The sequence below is a fragment of the Anabrus simplex genome, chromosome 6 (assembly GCF_040414725.1).
Source record: "Anabrus simplex isolate iqAnaSimp1 chromosome 6, ASM4041472v1, whole genome shotgun sequence".
Classification (NCBI taxonomy): Eukaryota; Metazoa; Arthropoda; class Insecta; order Orthoptera; family Tettigoniidae; genus Anabrus; species Anabrus simplex.
In genome coordinates this window covers 155,359,355-155,377,248 of record NC_090270.1, presented here as the reverse complement: position 1 = coordinate 155,377,248, position 17,894 = coordinate 155,359,355, and the positions used below count along the sequence as shown (strand labels likewise).

The window sequence follows — 17,894 nt, the reverse complement described above, 5'->3', positions numbered from 1 at the left end:
ATTGCAAACCAATGACTTACTCAACACCATGCACCCTCCCCCCCCCCCCCACGACCTTTTCTTTTAAAAAGCAACTATATACATTATTTTTGGATAAAAGAGGTCCGGTCTTAGTTCTTAGAAATCAAATGCCTCAGATTAGCAAATAATGTATATTGGAACAACACAGTGGAGTACTTACTACAGAAATCTCCCTCATCTGTGCCTTCTGGACAGTCATTGTTTCCATCACATAAACTTGATGTATTTCTGCATTCTGTTGAGTTGCTACACTGAAATTGATTCCATGGACAGGTGAGATTTCTATGACCTGGAAATATGTTTAACAATGAATTAACATTGTTTTACAGAAACTCCTACACAATCTTACAAGATTGACAATAATTTAAAATATTAACAGGTACATTTCCATTTTTGAAATGTACGAGAATAAGATTTTCATGTTTTTTACCTGTATTCAACTTAATACTAATTGTTACAATTCTTGTTCTTATTTTCCACCTAATTCAATATATATAAAATGTTTATTGTCACTAGAAGGGCATTTTATCACAATATAACACTAACAGGGACATGTTTCACTCATTATATCGAGCATCTTCAGCCTCATTTGAACAAACCAACCAACCAACCAACCAACCAACCAACCAACCAACCAACCAACCAACCAACCAACCCCCTGGCACTACAGCCAGCCTGGCCTACCAGGCAACCGCTGCTCAGCCCGAAGGCCTGAAGATTGCGAGGTGTGGTGTGGTCAGCACGACGAATCATCTCGGCCGTTATACTTAGCTTTCGAGACTGGGGCCGCTATCTCATTGAACAAACAGTACATTTAAACTTAGAAAAAAATAACTTTGCACTAAATAGCATCAGTAAAACCTGGAAATTAACGAGATTTTTAGCCAAATCGTACATATGTTTAGAACATTGCTATGACTTGGACATAAGTAAATTGTGATCAACATCTAGTCCATCACTGCTACATTTTAACTTGTCAATTCTTTTTATTTATGTGTTAACTAAGTGGTGATTTTTTAATGGTGTAAAATAATTTTAACGAACAAATGAATTACCTATAAGAAGGTTCAATATAAAATCAATCAATACTGATCTGCATTTAGGGCAGTCGCCCAGGTGGCAGATTCCCTATCTGTTGCTTTCTTAGCCTTTTCCGAAATGATTTCAAAGAAATTGGAAATTTATTGAACATCTCCCTTGGTAAGTTATTCCAATCCCTAACTCCCCTTCCTATAAATGAATATTTGCCCCAGTTTGTCCTCTTGAATTCCAACTTTATCTTCATATTGTGATCTTTCCTACTTTTATAAACGACATTAACACTTATTCGTCTACTAATGTCATTCCACGCCATCTCTCCGCTGACAGCTCGGAACATAAAAGACTTAACCTTTGAGATTTTGTTCAAATGAGGCTGAAGATGCTCGATATGAGCGAAACATGTTCCTGTTAGTGTTATATTGTAACAAAATATCCTTCTAGAGACAAACGTTTTCATGTATTGAATTAGGTGGAAAATTAAAAAACAAGAATTGTAACAATTAAGATGGGAATGTCATTTTAACAAGACAGGAGTATATGCTCTTTACCATACTTTCTGATTTACATGACAAATGTATGACTGAAATAATCAGTAACTGTAGCCAAACACAAAAAAGCAGTTACTGATAAATAGAGACAAGCATAACATGTTTGCAGCGTGTAGAATTAATTTTACACCAAAAAATTGTCACAATATTTTAGTAACATTTTCATATTTTATGACAATTTTTATATTATGTAAGATGTACAGTTTTGTTGCTTTATTCTTTGATTCATATTTTGCATTTATAGGAAGGGGAGTTAGGGATTGGAATAACTTACCAAGGGAGATGTTCAATAAATTTCCAATTTCTTTGAAATCATTTCGGAAAAGGCTACGAAAGCAACAGATAGGGAATCTGCCACCTGGGCGACTGCCCTAAATGCAGATCAGTATTGATTGATTTGATTGATAAAATTTCACATTCTAAACCATCGCTGCTAGTGCTATGGAAATGAGGACTTTTATTGTTTGCAGCGTGTAGAATTAATTTTACACCAAAAAATTGTCACAATATTTTAGTAACATTTTCATATTTTATGACAATTTTTATATTATGTAAGATGTACAATTTTGTTGCTTTATTCTTTGATTCATATTTTGCATGCTTTTTTCTCCCTCCATTAATATTTCCATTAGCAATGAAACAGGGTTTCCAGACATTGTATCAAGACAATCTTCTAGGAAACATGTCTGAAAATCCTCAGTCTCTTTTTCCAACAGCAGTCTAGCAACACCACCTGACTCTCCAGTTTTATCTTCTCCATGCAACCCACAGCACCTGTGCCATCTACTTCATCAAACAAAACAACTCTAACCAATGGCAGATGCAACTTTTTGCCAAAAAGGAATATTGAAAAGTGCTTACAGCATATTGCAAGTATTGTTAATCCAATTAAAGTAACCAGTAATTAAATTTCATTTAATATCCTATCATTAAATATGGCCAGAACTTAATCTATACAGACTTGTATTTAAAAATAACAATGTAAACTTGCTGTAATTTATTTATTTATTTATTGAAAATGAAAAATCATATCACAACATACTGTACAGTATACCGTAGATACAGTATACTAAGAAGGAAACATACAGAGCTCGATAGCTGCAGTCGCTTAAGTGCGGCCAGTATCCAGTATTCGGGAGATAGTAGGTTCGAACCCCACTGTCGGCAGCCCTGAAAATGGTTTTCTGTGGTTTCCCATTTTCACACCAGGCAAATGCTGGGGCTGTACCTTAATTAAGGCCACGGCCGCTTCCTTCCCATTCCTAGCCCTTCCCTGTCCCATCGTTGCCATAAGACCTACCTGTGTCGGTGCGACGTAAAGCAACTAGCGAAAAAAAAAAAAAAAAAAAAGGAAACATAACTTCACAATGTAACTATTTACAATACTGAACATAAAAAGGGTCACAATGAGAGATTTACATCTTTTATATAACTGAAAATGAAAATCCACAGCCTGTTTCCAGTCATTCGACTGGGTCAGGAATGGCAAGGCTGCCAATGAAATGAAATGATATTGGAGACTGTTGCTGGAATGAAAGAAGACAGGGAAAACCGGAGGGCTCTGAGGAAAACCAGTCCCGCCTCTGCTTTGTCCAGCACAAATCTCACATGGAGTGACTGGGATTTGAACCACGGAACCTAGTGGTGAGGGGCCAGCGCGCTGCCACCTGAGCTACGGAGGCTCTTCACTTTTATATAATTAATGGAGTTTATTGTGGCCAGAAAGAACCCGGCTGGATTCCCTGAGAATGATGTTAGTGGACAATCTTGGATAATGTGGTGAACAGATTGGCTTAGTTGTAATGCATTGCAGAATTTGCTGTACTGGTGTAGCAGAGATCGTCCACAATTCCTTCCAACTTGCTCTTAAAGGTTTAGGGACAAAGAATTTATCGCTAACATGATATGTATTTCATATATTGAATTTTTCTCCATATGTGCTTCTTCTTCCTGGCCTTTTCCCAATTATTTAGCAATAGCAATTTGTATGTATTTAGCCCAATTTTAAGACATGATGCCAACCTTATGTGGAGGAATGGATTCACCAATGTGTGTTTCTGAAGTGGTTTGTAGGGTGATGTGTTGTACTGAATGTAAATGAAGATATGTATTAAGAGCAATACAAACACCCAGACCCCAAGATGGATTTATTCATATTTTCGTATGTTGGCAAAATATTCTCCATATTGTGCCCATTTCTACTGATAACAAATTAGCTACAGCAGTAATTACATTTTCTAACTGTACAGCTTATATAATAGAATAAGTGCACTATAATGCAGTAGAGATAGTACTACGCATCAGGGATGGCGACAATGAGGAGGAATATTGCATAGAAATTAACATAATTCCATCAAGACTACTGATGACTTCTTGAGCGAAATTAAGTCGTGTTCTATTATTATTTGACTAAATGCAATACAACATGTGTAGGCTAATTCATCTGCCTTACAGCTTTGAACTAGCCCCATGTGACCTTTTCTATTCCTTCGTATCGAGCTAAAGCAACAGCGCAATCAATTTGAGGAGTCACAAACGGTGTTAAAGAAATGTAGGGCAATTCTTCAGGAACTCAAAATAAAAGACTTAAACCATGAGTTCAGAAGACTAAAACACCGTAAGAAATGCATTCAAATTGGGGGGAGATACTTCAAGGAACCGAGTGAGCCGGCCGCATGTTTCAGGTCATGTAGATGTGAGCTTGCATTCAGGATGTCATGGGTTCGAATCCCACCTTGTCAGCCCTGAAGATTGTTTTCAGTGGTCTGCCATTTTTACATCCGGCTGTACCTTAATTAAGACCACAGCCACTACCTTCCCAATCCTAGTCCTAACCCTTTCCCATTCTACGTCACGGAACAAACTTTAACGCGTTAGTACTTTTTTAATGGTATGTTACCCTTCCAACTGAGTAATAAATATCTATCAAATAAATCAGTCTCACTCTCTGTTGATCAGCCCTCATATACATTATGGACAATCGAGTTGAGTAGCTCAGGCGACAGATCGCTGGCCTCGTGAGCACAAGATGGCGGGCTCGATCCTGGCTCAGTCCGGTGGTATTTAAAGGTGCCTCGTGTCGGTAGACCTCCTCCGGGACAATATTATGACTTCTCAGAGTCTTCCAACACCTAAAAATTGGTGGGACTTTAAGCCAATAACTTTTCTTTCCTTGGTTTGTTTGGGCCGCCTGAGGACCACGGTACTTGCCTTAGCTGGGTTGTTGTCGATGTTAGCCGCTTCTGGTGGGCTAGGCTGCTGCTTTCTTCTTGGTACCTTGAGCTCTTTTGCTGACCCAGTAACCACTCATTTTTCTTGCTGAACTCTATGTTGCGTTCCTCGGACCATTTCCTGGTCTCATTATGGTTTGCTTCTGTAAGGGATGTTTTGATAGTAGAACGGTGGTTGCTTCTGTTACCGTAATCATTATATTAAGTTCTGCGAGCTCCTTCTCTACCTGGTGGACCTACTGGGATCCAGTGGCTTTACCCTTGCTGGCTACTTTAAACTTAAGATCTTATCGGACAGCCTGTGGGAGTCCATTCTATACAGGTGTCCGTAAATAGCCAGCCGTCTTCTTCTGATGGCATCTGAGAGGATTTCTTGGTGTTGGTAGGGTTCACAGTTTGGTTTGTACCATCGCCTTCCATCTGACAGGATCCTCGGTCCTACTATCTTTCTTAGGAACTTTATTATTATTATTATTATTATTATTATTATTATTATTATTATTATTATTATTATTATTATTATTATTATTATTATTATTATTATGTAGGCAAAAATTTAGAGACTGTTTCACGATATCTAACGTAGCTTTTGAAACCTAGTAGAGTTTAGTAATTGCAATGTACTTAACAGATTGCTTCAGAATTTTAGTACCGTACCTGGAAGAGAAACTGTCAGCAGAGGCCATTCCAAATGGAGCAGGGAGGGACTGCACATACACACTTACAATACTGCACTACTGAGGACGTCGACACACCTTCTGTTAGCAACATATTCTATTAGGAAACCTCGGACGAAGTATTTAGTTTAAATATCATTATCCATAAATCACACTTGCAGCCTTCCCAGGATGTTGGCGAGTAGCCACCTCTGCAAACAGTTCACAATACAGTGAATACTTACAGCGACGCGGGTCCTCGTCAGAAGAGTCGTCGAGTTCCCCACAATCGTCCTCGCCGTCACATAACCAGTCCAGAGGAATGCATCGTTGTGAGTGCAGACAGCGGTACTGATCCGCCTTGCACGCGGACGGGGCTGCAACACACAAGTAGCAATTAGGCCTACTACAATTTAAATCAGTCTCACGTGACGATGGGGAGAAAAATCACTCAACTATATTTCAGATTCTAAGATGTAAATTCCCTGCTAATTCCGACCAATGGTGCTTGAGGAACAACTTCGAGGAATTTATCCCTCGTGATTATCTGATATGCTATATCTAAATACACTGACTGACAGAGCAAATGCAACACCAAGAAGGAGTGGTTCGAAAGGGATGAAAGTTGGGGAAAAAACAGAGACGGCACGGACGAATAAATGATGTTTATTTCAAACCGATATGCAGGTTACACAATGCGCACGGCATCGACTCAGTAGGATGTAGGACCACCGCGAGCGGCGATGCACGCAGAAACACGTCGAGGTACAGAGTCAATAAGAGTGCGGATGGTGTCCTGAGGGATGGTTTTCCATTCTCTGTCAACCATTTGCCACAGTTGGTCGTCCGTACGAGGCTGGGGCAGAGTTTGCAAACGGCGTCCAATGAGATCCCACACGTGTTCGATTGGTGAGAGATCCGGAGAGTACGCTGGCCACGGAAGCATCTGTACACCTCGTAGAGCCTGTTGGGAGATGCGAGCAGTGTGTGGGCGGGCATTATCCTGCTGAAACAGAGCATTGGGCAGCCCCTGAAGGTACGGGAGTGCCACCGGCCGCAGCACATGCTGCACGTAGCGGTGGGCATTTAACGTGCCTTGAATACGCACTAGAGGTGACGTGGAATCATACGCAATAGCGCCCCAAACCATGATGCCGCGTTGTCTAGCGGTAGGGCGCTCCACAGTTACTGCCGGATTTGACCTTTCTCCACGCCGACGCCACACTCGTCTGCGGTGACTATCACTGACAGAACAGAAGCGTGACTCAACGGAGAACACGACGTTCCGCCATTCCCTCATCCAAGTCGCTCTAGCCCAGCACCATGCCAGGCGTGCACGTCTATGCTGTGGAGTCAATGGTAGTCTTCTGAGCGGACGCCGGGAGTGCAGGCCTCCTTCAACCAATCGACGGGAAATTGTTCTGGTCGATATTGGAACAGCCAGGGTGTCTTGCACATGCTGAAGAATGGCGGTTGACGTGGCGTGCGGGGCTGCCACCGCTTGGCGGCGGATGCGCCGATCCTCGCGTGCTGACGTCACTCGGGCTGCGCCTGGACCCCTCGCACGTGCCACATGTCCCTGCGCCAACCATCTTCGCCACAGGCGCTGCACCGTGGACACATCCCTATGGGTATCGGCTGCGATTTGACGAAGCGACCAACCTGCCCTTCTCAGCCCGATCACCATACCCTTCGTAAAGTCGTCTGTCTGCTGGAAATGCCTCCGTTGACGGCGGCCTGGCATTCTTAGCTATACACGTGTCCTGTGGCACACGACAACACGTTCTACAATGACTGTCGGCTGAGAAATCACGGTACGAAGTGGGCCATTCGCCAACGCCGTGTCCCATTTATCGTTCGCTACGTGCGCAGCACAGCGGCGCATTTCACATCATGAGCATAACTCAGTGACGTCAGTCTACCCTGCAATTGGCATAAAGTTCTGACCACTCCTTCTTGGTGTTGCATTTGCTCTGTCAGTCAGTGTATATATATATCAAATAAGAGAATGTCTGAAAGAACATGCACATTGGTTTACGCAATCATTACAAACAAATGTACAAACATGGGACACGCTTCTTGAGACCATCCAAGAATCGTCAAGAAAACTCGGCCAACACCCACGGAAACGGAAACACCTCTGACAGTGACAAAGCTCTGGAATGACGTATTCGAGCCTGGAAGAATTGGCACAGCCACCAGGAGAATTGGAAGATATTTTCAGAAACCCAGAAGCGAACGTCCAAAATACTCAAGACAAATTAAACGCATATACCATCTCAAAAAATTAGAATAAATTGATGACGACTTCAAAAGAAACAACACACGGAATACAGAACCTTTAGGGAAGAACTGAGCAACTACAAGCCGCCCACTCTTTGTTTTCGACGCCCTGATGGGACACTGGAGACAATCACAAAGGCCAACTGTTACATCCTGAAGCAGCACTTTGAGAAGTTACACAGATGTGAACCACCTACGGAAAAACTGCAATTCCTCATACCTGTTCCAAACCCAGATTCAGTTCCACCTACACATGATGAGGTACGAAGTATCATATTAAATCTCATAAACAATAAAGCACCAGGAGAAGATGGCGTATTAGCCTAGATGCTCAAGATTGGGGGTGAACTCCTAACTGACCGACTACAAGCCATCAATGCAAATATATGGGAGAGCGGAGTTATATCTGCAGAATGGAAAACTGCCTTGATCCACCCACTGCACAAAAAGGGCGACAAGATGGATCCAAATAATTACAGAGGCATCTCACTTCTGCTAATTGCATACAAAGTGCTTTCACGTGTCCTCCTTACCAGATTGGAACACGATACAAAACACAAGATCGGTGAATACCAGGCAAGCTTCCGACCGCATTGATCGTGCGTGGAACAGATCTGCAACCTGAAGATTATTCTCCAACATCGCCAGTCAAACCGTACAGTAATCATTTTCGTAGATTTAAAAAAAGCATCCGACTCTGTTGACCGTGACACCCTGCTTAATGTACTCCGCGAATATGGCGTTGACAACAAAACAACCATGTTAATTCAACAAACAATGACAGACACAACCTCTAAAGTGAAATTCATGGGTTAAATCTCTAAAACTTTTGAAATTAGAACAGGTGTTAGACAAGGTGATGGGCTGTCCCCACTCCTGTTCAACCTAGTACAAAACTTGGGAGAAAGAAGTGCCTGGAATACATAAGGAAGCAAAAGCTAAACAGATCAACATAAAATGCCTCACTTTCGCTGACGACCTAGCAATAATTTCCCGAACTCCTGAGGAAGCCAGACATGCCATCGAGAAGCTTCATGAGACTGCTGTCAAAACCGGCCTCCACATCCTTTACTAAAAAACACAGTACATGGACTCCCAAGAACTTAAACCTAGTGCCACTAGTGACCCACTATAGCAGCGTCACACAGGTAAAACCGTTTAAGTATTTAGGTAAAGTTATCGGGAGCACTGGCAACGAAATAGAAGCCAACAAAAACCGCGCTGAAAAATTACATAAAGCCTATACAATCACCTGGAACATTTACAACAAGAAATCACTTTCCACCAAGGACAAACTCCGACACTACAACACTGTTGTTCTCCCAGAAGCACTCTACGCAATTGAAACATCATTAAACATCAAAAATAGAGACATAGAGAAAATGGAACGACAGATACTCAAGAAAATATTCGGACCCAAGTTTGAAGATGGCATTTGGATGCGAAAAAGCACGGAGGAACTCTATTCATTGACTGAGCGATTCACTTCACTTGCACGTAAAAGACGTATGAAATTCGACGGACATTTAGAACGAATCGATGATTCACGATTGACCAATAACATCTTTTTCGTTATCAATGGAACACAACAAACCAAAGTGCGCTGGCTAGTAGACACCCAAAAAAATCTCCCAGAAGTCGACATTGACACACTGGAAACTACAAGGACTTCGTATAGACAAAAGATCAACACCCACGAGTTTGCGCCCAAGAAAACGACGGCAAGAAATTTGAAAATAAAAAGCGCGTGGACACAAAAAAGAGAACAGGCCCATAGTGAAAGGATGAGGAAGTTTTGGGAAGATAAGAAGAACAAGAAGATCAACAATACCAATGCTAAATAATGGTTCTAAGTGCTCTTTAGAGGGCCAAACGCATGTATATATTTATATTATAAAATAAGAGTTTTGTCTGTACATTGCTCAGAACTGAAAAAAAAATGGCATTTCTGTATCGGTCGTGTCCACAGTAACAAGGAAGTGAACTTTTTAAATTTTCCGCAAAGTCTGTCTGTCTGCCTGCCTGTATATATGTATGTATGTATGTATGTATGTATGTATGTATGTATGTATGTATGTATATGTGTGTGTGTGTGTGTGTGTGTGTGTGTGTGTGTGTGTGTGTGTACACGCATCACGAGGAAACGGCTGAAAAGAATTGAATAAAAATCGGTATGTAAAGTCGGGGGCCGCCTCTGTGGTGTAGTGGTTAGCGTGATTAGCTGCCACCCCCGGAGGTCCGGGTTCGATTCCCGGCTCTGCCACGAAATTTGAAAAGTGGTACGAGGGCTGGAACGGGGTCCACTCAGCCTCGGGAGGTCAACTGAGTAGAGGCGGGTTCGATTCCCACCTCAGCCATCCTCGAAGTGGTTTTCCGTGGTTTCCCACTTCACCTCCAGGCAAATGCCGGGATGGTACCTATCTTAAGGCCACGGCCGCTTCCTTCCCTCATCCTTGCCTATCCCTTCCAATCTTCCCATCCCCCTACTAGGCCCATGTTCACTATAGCAGGTGAGGCCGCCTGGGCGAGGTACTGGTCATACTCCCCAGTTGTATCCCCCGACCAAGAGTCTGAAGCTCCAGGACACTGCCCTTGAGGCGGTAGAGGTGGGATCCCTCGCTCAGTCCGAGGGAAGAGCCGAACCTGGAGGGTAAACAGATGATGATGATGATGATGCAAAGTCGGGGAATAAGGAACTATAGTCTACAATATAAATAATTTTATAAGATGTCCTAATATTACAGAGTCGAAAGAAAACTAAATGTGAAGGCTTACAATAGAGAAAGCTCATAAAATTGATCAACAATTACATTGACCACTGGTGTTGTGATGTGCTTTGTGTCTTCTGTTGCCACTCATCTCCGTACCGAGTATAAGAACCTGCCTGAATATTGGCATGAAGTAGCTGGGGAGTTACATCTCTCTCTTCTTCAGCATGTCATTCATCTGGTTCATATATTTTCTGATACTACTAGTACCTAACACACTGGTTCATCATAGCATTCCAGCTATTCAATCCCTACTCCGAGGCGCTGACTGGAATGAGCAGTGTGTACATTTAACGGAATAATGGCAGAGGAGTGTTCGTGGCTGTCTACGGCCTGGTCATTCCAGAACTGGAACTTTGGACTGTTAGATCGGCACCGTAGTATTGTTCGCTAAAAGTGAGAAAATGAGCGGTTTTGCATTTCATCGAGTATTTTATACGATAATAACATTACTTTTAATCACTACATTCCTACTGGCATCATTGTAATTATCTATGTTGACTTCCGTTGGAAAAACTATAAAGACAGTCTTTCTGAGAATTCCGTAGCGAAGCACGGGTACATCAACTAGTATAACTATATATTTACTAGTGGAATTATAAAATTGTGTTGTAAATTCTGATAGCAGTTGACGGAACGATTTATTTAGAATGTGTACAAAGAAAACTTGTGGTTTTGAATATAATTAAGTCCTCTATCCCACACTACGCACGTCGAAAAGGTACCTTCTCTTCAACACAGTCCTCGGAGAAATGTCACACGACGATGTAGCAAAGAGATGTTCTGTCTACTTATCTCATTGCTCTCCGTAATACGTCTCTTGTACGAAAATTAGGCCACACAGTATCCCCCGAATACTGAACTATTCTCAAAAACACTAAACCTTACATAAAAGCACAACAGCAGTAAAAAATTCTGAAACTCGGAATTTATACTTAGTTCTGCCCTCTTACATACTCCTAAAACAGAACAATTACGTCAATGCCTCAACTCGGAGAGAGACTTAAAGGATTCATATTACTGAATGACGTTTTATCGATGTGGCAGCAGCTGAACTATAATATGATGCACCAGCATCGAAATCTGCTTGAATAGCTTAATATTAATCTCTTTTCTCTCATAATTGTTCCAGAAGTGAGCGACTGCTTGCAATCGATAGCCATTTTCTTACGGCAAAGGAATATTATCTTATATAGGTTAGAGCAGAAGACACAAGAACGAAGACACCACATGCAATTTTTACTAAGCATAATTATGATAGCAACCGCTTCTGTTTGTTTCAAAGCGAATAACGTACACTATTATCATCCCATTGGGTGCAGGCGGGATAGCGAAATGACATCCTATCCTGGTCAATGTATGTGGGATTTTTGAAATGTAAAGTCACTTCGCTGTGGTTCGGATCCCACATAAAACACGTGGTCCCGTGGCTACGGTCACGATATCAGCAATCACGCCAAACTGCAAACTTGCTTTTGCATAGGCCTATCAATCCTTCACAGAATTGTATTACGTGCAGTTTTTAGCGTTCTGACATGACATATACCTAACAGAGAATTGAAAGAAATGTGTTAGGGAAAAGGCAACGATAGTTTCATGATCGCAGTGAAAGCTGACACAATATTACAAAGTGTTTTTTTTTGTTATTTGCTTTACGTCGCACCGACACAGATAGGTCTTATGGCGACGATGGAATAGGAAAGGCCTAGGAATGGGAAGGAAGTGGCCGTGGCCTTAATTAAGGTACAACCCCAGCATTTGTCTGGTGTGAAAATGGGAAACCACGGAAAACCATCTTCAGGGCTGCAGACAGTGGGGTTCGAACCCACTATGTCCCGGATGCGAGCTCACAGCTGCACGTCCCTAACCGCACGGCCAAATCAGCCGGTATATTATAAAGTAGATACAGACTACTACTGTATTAGGAGTCTTTAAACAAGGGTTCTACAGGTTGTCAAATAAATCGGTAAGCCATCGAACAAGTAACCAAATCCGTGCATTCATTAGTAACTAATTATTAGGTCAAGTTAAGCTGTTGGATATGGACCCCTGGGTTGCGATTACTTCTGTTTTCTCAGTCATGGTCACAAGTAATGAAAGAAATGGAATCTAGTAATAACAGTGTTGTTTTCCCCTTGAAGTACCACCACAATGGAGAAATGAAACAAACCGAAAATGCACAAAGCGAAAAAGAAAGCGCTAAAAATAATGTCAGATTCTCAGCCTACCGGTTTGTGGCCATTACCTTACCCAGCAGCTATGTATATTGGGTTGCCTACCTGGAGGGCGAGCTATCAGGCAGAGTACCTGACGTCTATTGTAAAGGTACGATTCCACTGCCTGCGACAAAGGGTCACATGTAGCACGCGGGTGGCAACAAATGTTGCTGTTTGTAGCATGGGGCTTGTTGTCGGCGGGGCAGAAAAGATGCGGTATGCTATATGTGTTGCCGGGTGTAGCAAGCGTCGCTTGTGGAGACGTGTCACCAAGTACAAACGTCATTCCATCAAGGCAACAGTTCCTCAGCCGACTTCGACCGAGGAGGATGTCTTTGTAGACTACTGCGGCAGCAGCGTACATTGCTATTCAGCATGGTCGTACGAGAAAACGGCCCCAGTTGTGGAGGCGAGAATAATCTGTTCGATCAAATCAAGTACAGTACAGCATGAACTATTTGGGAAGTTGTTCGCTGACGACAAAGCGCATTTCAAAAATTGTACAAGGATGAGCCAGAAAGAATTTGAATTTTTGTTAGAGAAGGTTGGACCGATGATTGCAAAGTCCGATACCAATTTTCGTGAAGCAATACCGCCAAAAGTTAGTTGCTTAACCTTCGATTTTTGGCTACTGGCGACTGCTATACTTCATTGATGTACTTGTTTCGAGTTTCTCAACCTAGCATCACACGAATCATCCCGGAAGTGTGCATGGCGCGGAGTGATCCAAGCTGATAAAGGCAAGGAGTCCAGCTTCTACATATGTCCCGAGGTACCTACCAGAAAAACCTGCTCCATATAAACACGTAATTGATTTTATTGAATCTACCTGGTCAGACTACATCCACATTTATACTGACGGTGCAGAGTTTACATATTCAGTTTGTTTTGCATATTTTTGAATTCAAACACAGAAATATGGTCATTCTTCTATTCCCGTTAAAGCGTCCATCAACAGTGCTCAACTTGTCGCCATGCGGGAGGCAGTGTATTACGCACAATCAAGAAATTTTCGTAAGATACTTATTTCAGATTCTCAAAGTGCTATTGGGAAATTGGGACATCCTCGAAGAAACATACGAACACACTCCTACATCTATGAAATATTAGAATTATCGTATGTCATGAAATCGCGCGGAAAATGTGTGTCATTTTTATGGGTGAAAGGACCCTCAGGACTTCCATACAATGATCTGGTTGACAGTCTGGGCAAACAAGGCGCACGCACTGTCTTACATCTTTCATTGCGCCTCCCCTGTACTGATTTTTATGTAACTAGCAAAAGGAAAACGTGTGTTAAATAGACACCTCTGTGGAACAGGACTACTCAACATAAAGGACGATACTATGCCTGCATTCAGCCAGCTACCCCACACCAACCATATTATCAAAACGTCAGATGGACAACAGGCCAAGTAACTACCATCATTCCGATGAGATTTAACCATGCTTCATTCCCCGCTCACCTCAACGGGATTGGAGTCCTCCAATCAGCAAAATGTCCGTGTAGCGCAAGAAACACGGGAGATGTGAACCACATCATCTTCGAGTGCAGTAGAACGCTATCCTTTCGCAGTGAATTGTTCGCTACGCTTGTGCACCTTCGGGTTCCCTTACCCACACATAGCTATTACTGGCAACTGGAGACTTACGTATGTACAGTGCAAATAAAACATTCATGGCAAAAACTGGTGTAAGTATCTAAAGAAACAAGTGTCTTTAATTCAAGTGAGTTTTGCTGTCATTTTTGCTCTGCTTCAGGTCCTTTCTGTTATTTTGTATGTCTTCTAACTAGTTGTTCCTTCTTTCTTTCTTTCTTTCTTTCTTTCTTTCTTTCTTTCTTTCTTTCTATTTTCTGTAACATTTTTATCACTGTACTGTACATTGTCGATTGCCAAATGCCCTAAGGACGAAGGTCATAATAACTTCAAAAAATGGCATGGAGTCCTTGGCAAACAACCACGTCTGAATTCTCATGAGGCGAAAGCCATTAGGGATGAGTTTATGGAGTACTTTATCAGATGAAGGCCGTGACTATGGCAGGATCGGTATGCTTAGAGGTACGGGAAGTTTTAGAAGCTTCTTCTCGTGTACACTCCAAGTTAATCACATTTAAAAAAAATTAAAATGTGTTAGCTTTAAGTATAATATCCTAAGCATATTCTGATTATTTTCCCCCCTTACAGTTCACATTTCTAATAAACTTATACAAGGAGAATGAAAGATAACTCGTTGCGACTACGACAATAAGCAGACATAGTGAGGAAGAAAAAGACTATGATGAAACAGTGCTGGAAAACTTTGCGTAAATAGAGTAGCGACGAATAGATTTCCAAATTAAAAGTAGATTAACTGTATGTTAACAGTGTAGAAACGAGAACCGTTTGTTGTTAATCTGTTAAACGATGTATTTACGAGAAATCCATAGGCATGAAAATGTCATACGATACTGATACGTAGATTATTATTATTATTATTATTATTATTATTATTATTATTATTATTATTATTATTATTATTATTATTATACAATAATGTTAATGTTATTTGCTTTACGTTCCATTACTGCTTTTACTGTTTTCTGAGTTGCCGAGGTGCCAGATTTTAGTCCCCTAGGAGTTATTTTACGTTCTTACGCGAGGCTGACGTATTTGAGCACCTTTAACCCCAGACTGAGCCAGAATGGAACCTGCCATGTTGGGGTCAGAAGGCCAGCGCCTCAACCGTCTGAGCCACTCAGCCCGGCAGGCATTGAATAAATCACAATATTACAAATGTTCATAGGCAATTAACTTATTTTATGCTCGACGATGCCGAAATATAAACATTATATGCCAGAAAACTGAATCTTAATGAGGCTCATTATAGTTCAAGTTTCCTTATGATACAGGTTCTCCACCAATCAGAGTTCAGATTTTCCTTATGATACAACTGTTTGACCAATTAGGTAACGATAGCAAAATCAAACATGTTGGACACACACATTAACATCAATGCACCTTCTACTTCCAATATTCTACAACCACACGGCACATTATACAATAAACTATTTGTATTTTGAATTAAAGCTAGGTTATGATAATCTTCTATCAGAGCTTTAAAAACATATGACATTGTGAAAATGTCCGACTCCATGCCTAAATGGTTAGCGTCCTGGTCTTTGGTCACAGGGGTGCCGGATTCGATTCCCGGCAGGGTCAAGAATTTTAACCGTCAGTGGTTAATTTCGCTAACACGGGGGCTGGGTGTGTGTGTGTGTGGTCTTCATCATTTCATCCTCATCACGACGCGCAGGTCGCCTATGGGAGTCAAATCAAAAGACCTGCATTTGGCGAGCCGAACACTCCCGGCACTGAAAGCCATACGCCATTTTTTTTAAGGACTCTGATCCATTCACTGAAAATCAATAACCCAACGCATGCGCTCTACGCTCTGTTCAGTAAACTCAACTGTCAAGCGACATCTCGACAGAAATTTATGAATATTTTAAAAATAATTATAATCGTCGAGCGTAAACAGTCGAATGCAACTCGCCTATAATGGTAATTAAGACACGAGTTTTATAAACATACTCGTGTCTTAATTACTGCCATTATAGGCTTGTATGATGTACCACTGGCGTAGCCAAGGGGGGGCCCAGTGGGGCCGCCCCCCCAAAAAACAAATATTTCCTGAAACTAGAGCGACGATCAGCCGTTGTTTTACGTACGGTACGAACAAATTAAAAAATTACGCCGAAATGTTAAATTAACGTAGCGACAAATTACTAGCAAGGCTCAATAGATCTAATCATAATTCTCCATATTTGTACTGCTTGAATGAAAAGAAAACATTTAGGATTGTGATCCGCGGGGATATTTCCCTGTAGAGGCCTCAGTATTGGGAATGTAACCGTGTGTTGACTAATATCTAGACATGAGCAAAAGGGCAACAAAATGAAAAGAAATTAAATGAAATGGCGTATGGCTTTTAGTGCCGGAGGGCAAGTTCGGCTCGCCAAGTGCAGGTCTTTTGATTTGACTCCCGTAGGCAACCTGCGCATCGTAATGAGTATGAAATGGTGGTGAAGACGACACACACCCAGCCCCCGTGCCAGCGAAATTAACCAGTTAAGTTTAAAATTCCCGACCCTGCCGGGAATCGAATCCGGAACTCATGTGTCCAAAGGCCAACACGCTAACCATTTAGCCTTGGAGCCGGAACTGTAAAAGGGCAATTACCAAGGGATTACTCAGTTGGGGGCCAGAAAGTGACCACCGAGATCACTGGGGCCACAAACAGAAACAGCTGCAAGCTTACAACGTAGTGTCAGATTTTGCACATCGGTTCTAGGAAACAACTATGTCCTAGGAATCCTCGGGTTGTACCGTGGTTGAGAGATGTGCTATGTTTAAGTTGCAGCGTCGGGAAGACTGTGGCAGGATTTTGAGCTGCACGTCAGTTTCCCATTTTGTGCCATATAAGTAAATTTTCTTGAAGAGGGCCATTTCGTCACTGAGAAGTCAAAACTATGTACATCCTCGGTAGGTTATGAAAAAGTTTCTTTTTTTAATTCTAACAGTAGCAAGACAATCGCAGATGCGTGCTTAAGTTCGATATGTAGGCCTATATATTTTGTCAAATGCCCGGAGATTAATTGGAGCCTCAAATTGCACCATCAAAAGTACGGGTAAATATTTTGTAATTGGCGGGTGTGATAACTCAGTTCCAATGGTTCTATCTTCCCATCAGAACGGCCCAGGCTTGAATCGCAGTCGATGCATGAAGCATTTTTAAAATTGGAAGTCACGTTGTATTGATATGGATTCTACTTTAAAACACTAGATCCCGTCCCTTACCTTTCTGTATACTTTTGAGCCATAACCGCGTCATTTATGGTGGTATATTTTGAGTGCGGTGACGGATCTTCAGTAGATATTGATGGTTTTGATTGTTACCATGTACAATAGTAGCTTCTGTACTCTACACATAAACCGGCTGCGTTATTGAAACTGTTCGTAAAATTGATAATATCGTTCTTCATTTGTGAGGAAGTAGAATTTTCATTTAATTTGTCTTCTTAAAAAAAGGAACCACTTTGGTACTACACCCCATGAAGGTGACTACCTTCCAGGTCGTAGATATTTCGATT

The 17,894-nt window shown here is 41.7% G+C and overlaps 1 protein-coding gene across 1 annotated transcript in view; it reads right to left on the bottom strand.

Moving 5' to 3' along the window:
- The window catches only part of LRP1 (LDL receptor protein 1), a 744,558-nt gene that overhangs the window by 709,600 nt on the left and 17,064 nt on the right, over positions 1–17,894 (bottom strand). Inside the window, exons 3-4 of the mRNA XM_068228249.1 lie at positions 5,742–5,873; positions 182–310 (exon numbers count right to left, since the gene is read on the bottom strand). Coding sequence (XP_068084350.1) covers positions 182–310; positions 5,742–5,873 — 261 coding nt within the window. The remainder of the gene's footprint in view (positions 1–181; positions 311–5,741; positions 5,874–17,894) is intronic.